The 8,839-nt window shown below is 44.4% G+C and overlaps 1 protein-coding gene across 1 annotated transcript; it reads right to left on the reverse strand.

Moving 5' to 3' along the window:
* Positions 1–2,799: 2,799 nt before the first annotated feature.
* LOC109116429 lies at positions 2,800–4,473 on the reverse strand. Its single transcript, XM_019201824.1, has 3 exons — positions 3,889–4,473; positions 2,977–3,792; positions 2,800–2,922 (listed from the first exon to the last, which is right to left on the reverse strand). Exons 1-3 carry the CDS (start codon positions 4,471–4,473, stop codon positions 2,800–2,802), a joined length of 1,524 nt encoding a protein of 507 aa, XP_019057369.1.
* Between the last annotated feature and the right edge of the window lie 4,366 nt (positions 4,474–8,839).

Below are 8,839 nucleotides of genomic sequence, written 5' to 3' on the forward strand. Positions count from 1 at the left end.
ATAATTTAACCTATCGATCTCTCAACCTAATAGATTAAAATATCAAATGCATTAACGATCACTATCACAGTTCCTAAACCGATTAACCTATCTCTCAATAGTCTTAATCAATTCATTCAATGAATTCATTCCGAATCAAATCTCAACTCTCGTTGCAAATAAGAATCTAAAATCAATCAATCAACTGGCCAAGAAGATCAAAAGCAATAAACTCAATTCAATTAAACCGAAGAGTATCGATAACGTAGTCTCGGAAAATAAAAACCAAACAAATCCCTACAAGGTTAAATCCCTAGCTACAGTGAAACGACTACTCACTACCCATAACAACAAACGAGTTCAAATCAATAAGAAGAAACATAGAAACAGATAAAGAAGAAACTCGCAGCGATCTCTCGACGACGATTCTTCAATCTCTGCTCCCGGGAAACTCCGTCTTGATTCTCTCTCAAGTTCTCTGGCTTCTGCTGTGATCTCTCGATGATTTTCTGAAGCCTAAGACGTCTCCTATTTATTTGCTTGGCAGCTGGACTTCTTCCTTTGCTGAAAACGGAAGTTCAGATGCAAAATAGGAAGTTTTCCCGTAATGCAATACGGCCGTGTCGAATGCAACACGGTCCGTGTCAATTCTCTGTTAAAAATCTGCACTTTAGACTTGGGCTGAACACGGCCAAGTTTGAATCAACACGGCCGTGTCGAATGACAACACGGTCCATGTCAATTCTCTGAGCAAAACTTCATTTTTTTCAGCACGGACACAACACGGCCGTGTCGAATGCAACACGGTCCGTGTCGATTCTTCAACTCGAACATGCTTGACAGATTTGCTCATAACTTTCTGCTCCAATGTCGGATTTGTGCGATCTTTTGTCTATGCGTAGATATTGAAAAGAGCTTTCCAATGAGGTAGAGAACACACAATTTGGACTTGTAGAGTGGAAGTTATTGGACTTGCAAGATTTGACTTTTTAGGCTTCGTGTTTTTCCCAGGAACAACTCCAAATGTTCCCGTTTCGTCTGTGATGTTCCGTAGTCCATGTTTCCCACTCCTTTTGCTCTCTTTTATGCATGAATACCTGTTTTGACACCAAAGAAAGCAACCAAGCAATATCGAGACCAAATGTGCTCTAGAATGCCTATAAATATGCAAAACCGAGTAAAATGCACTAGATATCCTATACCAAAATGTCACCAAAATACATGTTATCATAGATCCCAATCTGGCGGTTGAATGATGGGAGCAGATGTCAGGGCTGTCTTCAAGGTCTGGAATTCAACGTCGCAGTCAGCTATATAATCGAATGTAGCTTCCTTGCAGAGAAGGTCAATGAGGGGTTTGGAGATCTTTGAGAAGTCCTTAATGAATCGCCGGTAGAAACCCGCATGGCCATATAATCGAATGTAGCTTCCTTGCAGAGAAGGTCAATGAGGGGTTTGGAGATCTTTGAGAAGTCCTTAATGAATCGCCGGTAGAAACCCGCATGGCCGAGGAAACTGCGGATGCTTTTGACATTGCAAGGTGGAGGCAGTTTCTCGATTACTTCGATTTTGGCTCTGTCGACTTCGATTCCTCTTTCTGAAATTTTGTGTCCCAGAACGATGCCCTCACGAACCATAAAGTGGCATTCCTCCCAGTTGAGCCCCAAGTTAGCCTGTGAGCACATGTCTAAGACTCGAGAAAGGTTCATCAGACACACATCAAAGGAGGGCCCATGGACAGAGAAATCATCCATGAACACCTCCATAATGTCCTCGATGACATCCGAGAAGATAGCCATCATGCAACGCTGAAAAGTGCCAGGGGCGTTACAAAGTCCAAAAGGCATACGTCGATAAGCAAATGTACCATATGGGCAGGTAAACGTAGTCTTTTCCTGATCAGAGGGATGTATAGGGATCTGAAAGAAACCTGAGTACCCATCGAGGAAGCAGAAGTATGAATGTAGAGCAAGTCGCTCGAGCATCTGATCGATGAATGGTAGTGGAAAATGATCCTTCCTTGTATTGGCATTAAGTTTTCTGTAATCAATGCACATACGCCATCCTGTGACAGTCCTTGTCGGTATTAATTCGTTTCGATCGTTTTTAATGACTGTCATCCCGCCTTTCTTTGGTACCACCTGCACAGGACTAACCCAAGAGGTATCGAAGATAGAAAAGATGATACCTGCGTCTAGAAGCTTCATAACTTCTTTCTTGACGACCTCTTGAAGCTTTGGGTTGAGGCGACGTTGATGTTCAATGGAAGTTTTCGTCTCATCTTCAAGATGAATCCGATGCATACACAAAGATGGACTGATGCCTTTGATATCACCGATCGTGTATCCTATCACTTTTCTATATTTGCGCAGAGTTGCTAGCAAGAGATCGACTTGGGAGGAATCCAAGTCAGCGTTAATAATAACCGGTTATGTGGATTGGGGACCAAGGTATTCATACTGGAGTCCTTTCGGAAGAGGTTTCAATTCAAGATCCGGTGCACAGTCTGAATTCCAATCATCGGACCTGGGAGAGGTTAGGACTCTAAAGATAGAGCCAGTCAAGGGATCGAAAGACATACCGGGGTCGGTGGAGGCTAGAGGGTTGGTGTGCATGGAAGTTGGACTAGGTAGGGTATCTGAGGTGTGACACGATCGGGTGATGTCTGGAGACGCGATCTGTGGTGTTGAGCAGGGAGAGCGACACGATCGTGTATCGCAACAGACACGATCGGGTGAGATTGCTGAAATTTGTCAGGTGTTGAAGCACCGATGACACGATCGTGTTGACTGAGAGACGCGATCGGGTTGTTTTTCGGAACTATCCGAGGAGTTGACACGCCAATGACACGATCGTGTCTAATTCGAGATTTCCTAGAAGCTCATCATGCTCTAAAATGTGTCCGTAGATCCACATCTGGTCTATAGCGGCGTAGATGCTATCCTGCGAAAGAAGATTTAGTGCTAAAGGATCATCACGATGAAATTGGTGTATTACCTTTTCGGCTAGAGGTCCCAGGATATCAATGAAACAAGCAGATTCTGTAGATGACGGTTGCTTGAGGGTTTTGTCTAGAGTGAATTCCACCGTCTCGTCACCAATTTTCATGGTAAGTCGACCTGCTCGAACGTGGATAACAGCATCGGCGGTTATCCACGTTCGAGCAGGTCTACCTAAAATGATGGGTACTTTAGAATCTTCGTCCATGTCCAGAACCATGAAGTCAACCGGAATGTAGAAATTCCCGACTTTCAAAGGGACGTCTTCAAGAATTCCAGCAGGGTACTTAACAGAACGATCAGCCAACTGGAGATCCATTCGAGTGGGTTTTAGTTCACCCACGTTCAACTTCTTAAAGATGGAGAGTGGAAGAAGACTGACGCTGGAACCTAAATCACACAAAGCACTATCGATGTAGACGTTACCTAGCGTACAAGGGATTGAAAAACTACCTGGGTCGGAGCGCTTGGGTGGTAACTCGTGTTGTATCAACGCACTACACTCTACAGTGAGAGCTACAGTCTCTTTCTCGACGACTCTTTTCTTGGTCAGGATGTCCTTCAAAAACTTGGTATACGAGGGAATCTGTAAAATAGCTTCAGTAAAGGGCATGGTTACCTCGAGTTTCTTTAGCATCTCAGCGAATTTAGCAAATTGGCTGTCTTCGTTATGCTTCCTCAGGCGAGACGGAAACGGTACCGGCGGAGGCTTAGGAGGAGGGGGTACGTATGCCGGTTCGGGTATGTCTTCTGGACTAGCATGATCATTCAAAACCTCTCTCTGCTCGACCATTGTGGATGGTTGAGTGTCTACCTGTTTACCATTTCACAAAGTGATGGCATTAATATGTTCGCGAGGATTGGTTTCAAGTTTACCTGGAAGGGTGTCAGACGGTCTTTGAGAGTCTACTGCCAACTGGGCAATCTGATTGTCTACGAGCTTAAAATGGGCATCGATGCTCGCGAATTGAGTGCGGAATTCATGTGTCGTCTTTGCCTCTTCCTGCATGAGTTGTTGAATAAGAGCATATGTATCCTGAGAAAGGTCACGATTATCAGAAGGTGCAGGATTGTTGAAGGTCTGCCCCGGAGCTCTGTAGTTGGAGTTCTGATTTGGACCCCTGGATTGAAAAGCAAAACCGGGTGGGATCCTCTGATTCGGATTATGGGATGCCCTCGGATTATTTGGTGCAGGATTCTCGACGTTGTTGGACTTGTAAGAGAGATTAGGATGATTCCGCCACCCTGGATTATATGAGTTCGTGTAGGTGTTGTTGTTCACGTAGTTGAGGTCTTCGGTTCTCTCTTTCACTGCATACATGCTGAGATCATCTTGGGGGAGTGTATGGGCATCTGTGGTCGAAATCAAGCTGGCATTCGCAAATTTAGCATTAAGTGCTGCCAACTGATCGATCACAATCTTCAAACTGGGATCACCTTCTCTTTTTGGTATATCGCGAGAATATTCACTCGGAATGTCTTCCTCTTGAGCCATCATTTCAATGTGCTGTTCCAATTCCGTGAATGACTTATTTTGGATGCTGCCACCGCAAGAGGCGCGAATCAAAGTCTTAGTATCGTTGCGGAGCCCTCAGAAGAAAGTGTTGATCAGATAATTCTTGTCAATTCCATGATGAGGGCATGATTTCTGATATCCTTTGTATCGCTTCCAAGCATCGTGTAAACTCTCCCTTTGATCTTGCTTAAATGAATATATACCGGAAAGGGCTGCTTGAGTGCGATGGGCTAGAAAGAATTTGGACATGAACTGAATTTCTAATTGATCCCAAGTGTGGATGGAATCAGGTGTTAAATCGTATAGCCATTCCAGTGCAACATCCATGAGAGTCCAGGGGAAAGCGAGTAGACGGAGGTCATCGTCTGTTACCCTGGCTTCTCTTTTGATCGAGTGGCACATCATCTTGAAACGCGTGAGATGTGCGTTTGGGTCTTCGTTTGGCCTACCCCGGAAGGAATTATTGCTGAGCATCTGAATGGTAGCTGGGTTGAGCTCAAAACGAGTCATATCGATGGTCGGTAGTCGTATACCGGCCATAAGTTCGGTGTGCTTCGGCGTGTTGTCTGAGCAAAAGTCGAGTCAGCATTGCCCTGACGTCATCGGGAAGAGCGAGATCTCGATTGTTCTCCATTTATCTTTGTTGACGTCGGATGTGTCTAACGGTCCTTTCGAGCTCACGATCAAGAGGTATCAGGTCTGACGTCCCAACACTCCTGGTCATGCACTAGAAAAACCTGTGCACCAAACGAAAAACGAGAACAAACGAGGAAAACATGAGAAATCACCTAAGAAAAAGAGAAATAAAACAAGATCCGAACTAGATATGATCTAATCCTATTGCCTAAATTGTCCCCGGCAACGGCGCCAAAAACTTGATGTCGTAAATCTAGGTGCAGAAATATGATCAAGTAATAATATTCCTAGACTCAACAATTAACCGCAAGTGTACGGATCGTGCGTAGTAGCTAGGGTCGAACACAGGGACAAGTTGACAACTAAATTAAATCTCAATCCAAATCTAGATCCAGAGGAGATAATATGAGAGTGAGAAGCGTAGCAAAGCAAACGATAAAACGATTCAAAGACTATGAATGATGAATACTGCAGGCTTCGGGATTGCTTTACATGTAAGGATCTTTCAAAGGATGCAAACTTAGTGGTTTATTTATCCAATTCAGGGAATTCAAGCTCTAAGGTAGAGTTTAACTCTTCCAAGTCTAATCTCACTATCCAGGTTTAATCCTACTAATCTCCCGATTCAATAGTCTAAAACTCTGGATGTATGAACGAACGCTATCATAGTTCCTAGGCAAATACCCATCTCTCGATGTGATACCTGTTCTATTTATTGAATTAGTTCCAGGTTAGAATCTCATACGTCTATGTGAATTAAAACCCTAAGATCATTCAATCAAGCGACCAACAAGATCAAACGCATTAAGATCAACTCAATAAACTGAATAGAATAATAAATCCACAAAGTCTGGAATTAAAAACCAAAGATCCCTACATAGCAAATCCCTAACCTACAGCAAAGGAACTACTCGCTAAACATCGAGTTGACAGGGTTCATATCAATACAACAAGACATTGTAAAATAGGATAAGGAAGAAACTCTTAGTCAATTTCTCGGCTTCGTGATCTCCGTCTTCTACTCCAATCTCTTGCTTCTTGGTAATCTCCCCCTTTTGGTGTGCTCTAGGTCTGTTTTCTGTGAAAAGTCTGAATGAATCCCTCTCTGGAGGCTTGACCTAGTTAAGTCTTTCTTTCCTGGTAAGATTTGGAAATATTCCCGAAGAATCCCGTAAGTGACACGATCGTGTGAGTTGGGGGAGACACGATCGTGTGAGATTGTAATTCCAGAGTCAGGTTTTCGCGACTTGACCCGATCGTGTGTGTGCAGGAGACACGATCGGGTGAACCTTCGATGTGATTCTTGTCCTGGCGAAATGACCCGATCGTGTGTCGGGATGTGACACGATCGGGTGAACTCTTGATCTGATGGTGGTTTTCTGGATGATGAGACACGATCGTGTGAGTACAAATAACACGATCGTGTGTAGTGTCATAGCTCGTTCTTTTCCAGGGTTTTTGTCCTTTATTTCGCTCCTATTGCTTGTACCTGCAATTATATATTAACTAAGCGAGAATCAAGGCTAAACACGCAATTGAACATTCCTAATGATGTAAAACTGGATAAATACGTCAGATGAATACTCGACCCACAACTTAGACTCGAGTCAAAGTGCACTCATATCCTCGAATGATTTTCATTAACGAGATAGTGACAGAGGAGTGTCGGGATGTGGTCGTGCACAGTATTTGTAACGTCAGTGAACAACCATAAGAACCTTGGAAGTGGTTTCTTGCAAAACTTATGCGCCTGTTTCAGGAGATATCTATCTCTGGAATGTTCTAGCTACAAACACATCCCACATGCTTTCAAGTCTATTTTGAATGAGAACTGCCATTTCGAATATAAACCGACAATTCATCCCTCACTCAAGAATAAGTCGAGAGTAGTTCGCATAGGTGGTCAAAACTGATTGATTTTATTGGGTCCTATCTATCCTCATATCTTAGCTATCAACTCAAAGTGGTCTATGCGGGTGTTCCCTATGAGTGAAACTAACAATGCAGTGTACATGGATGTGTAGTAGAGATACCCCCAAACTTGAACAAAACACCGTCCACGGTGTGCAATTATAGCAGGAGGGATGAAGGAGTGAGAAAATTCGGATACTTAGCTGCGTAAGGTATAGAGGAATGGGAGGCGATTCTTGCGACGCTCAGGTTGGAAGGGCAATAAGTGTGCGATGGTTTTCATTCAACGAACTCTCCGCAGTGAAACTTCAAAATTGACAAGAGAGAAAACCAAAACAAAGTGGAAACAAGGAACGGTGACCACATTCCAACATACGATAGAAGCAGCAGTATAGAAACATCCAAGTACATACCGAAAAGGGTTCAAAATATGACATAAAAGGAACAAAGTAGGAACGCGAGAATAAAAAAGGGCGGAAAAGTCACTCTCGACGGTCGCCGGTGGTGTCCATGTCCTCTGGTGGAGGTGGCTGAGCAGAATAGTGCATGCCTGGATAGGGATAGCCAGGTGGCAGTGCGACGTGCTGGAGGCCGGCAGGGGTGAAGTGGAGGTCCTGGAGACCTTGGAGGACCTGCATCTGATAATAGTCCATAGGCGGCGCTGGTCCATGTATGTTGTCAAAGATGCTACTTGCTCCCCAATCTGGTTCTGACGGTCGGTGAGGGAGTGTAGCTGGGTGCCAAGGGTGGTTTGAGCGGTGGTGATGTCGTATTGTGCGCGTGCGAGGGATCGGTGACGTTGTTCCAGCAACTCGAAATAACCGTCCTCGCAGAGTTGCTCTAGAGTCCGTATTTCAGCATCGTCGTCGAGAGTGGGACTCTGATAGGGGCGCTGTCGGGAGGAGCTGGGGGTATCACGAGGTGGAGCTCGGCGGGAGGGTTGATCGGTGGCGGGGACGACGGTACGGAGGCCCTCCAGGGTTAGGGGTGGAATTTTGTCGAGGTGAGTGATATAGAGTGTTTTATCGTACCTGTTGGACCAGAAGACATCACCGTAGTCGTCAATCATCAGCATGCTCTTGTTCATGAGTACGATCCGGTCGAGGGTAGTGCAGCCGGGTGATGCGCACGCACCGAGTCTTATATTTAATACCCGATTCGTACCACTATCCGCAAGTATACGGTAGTTGTAGTACCGGGGTCGAACACGAGGACTAGGATGTATTAGTCTATCTCTAAGCTAGATTAGGTGGTCAAGTAAAAATGTGGTTTGTGGTAAGGGTCGGAATACAAGAAAGCAAGTAAAATTAACGGTTTGTAAAACGATGGTTTGAGGCGTTGTAGGTTCGGGATCCCTCAAGAATCGCATGGATGGTTAATGATGCTACAATGTCTATGGGTTATCCTCCATATGGGGGTTTCAAGCACTTCTTCTAGACTTTGTCTCTCCCGAGCTTAAACTCACTACCTAGATGATCGATTCACCCATCTCCCAATGATCTAAATGATCTCTAGATGCATTAGTGTACCCTATCATGAACCCTAAGCAAGTTAAGCCATCTCCCAATGTGAATAACTCACTCATTTGACATTTGCTTCCAAACATCATTCCCATATCCCTATGATCAATGTGTTCTACAATCATATCAATTAGGGTTTCAACCAAATCAATAGCATTAAGCACAAAACATCAAACCCATGGAAGAAACTCAAAGACATCATAGATTAAGCATAGGTATCCATACAAAAGTGGGGATCCCTCACCCACAACAAAATCACTACTCCATAACTAGGGTTT

Source organism: Tarenaya hassleriana, unplaced genomic scaffold, assembly GCF_000463585.1.
Source record: "Tarenaya hassleriana unplaced genomic scaffold, ASM46358v1 Cleome13, whole genome shotgun sequence".
NCBI classification, from domain to species: Eukaryota; Viridiplantae; Streptophyta; class Magnoliopsida; order Brassicales; family Cleomaceae; genus Tarenaya; species Tarenaya hassleriana.

Excerpts from the sequence above, each read along its gene's own strand:
- LOC109116429 (XM_019201824.1), bottom strand. The coding sequence starts at position 4,473 with ATGGCTCAAGAGGAAGACATTCCGAGTGAATATTCTCGCGATATACCA. Across the intron at positions 3,793-3,888 it reads ATCAGATTGCCCAGTTGGCA|GTAGACACTCAACCATCCAC; the intron begins GTAGACTCTCAA and ends AATGGTAAACAG. Across the intron at positions 2,923-2,976 it reads TGGGACCTCTAGCCGAAAAG|GATAGCATCTACGCCGCTAT; the intron begins GTAATACACCAA and ends CTTCTTTCGCAG.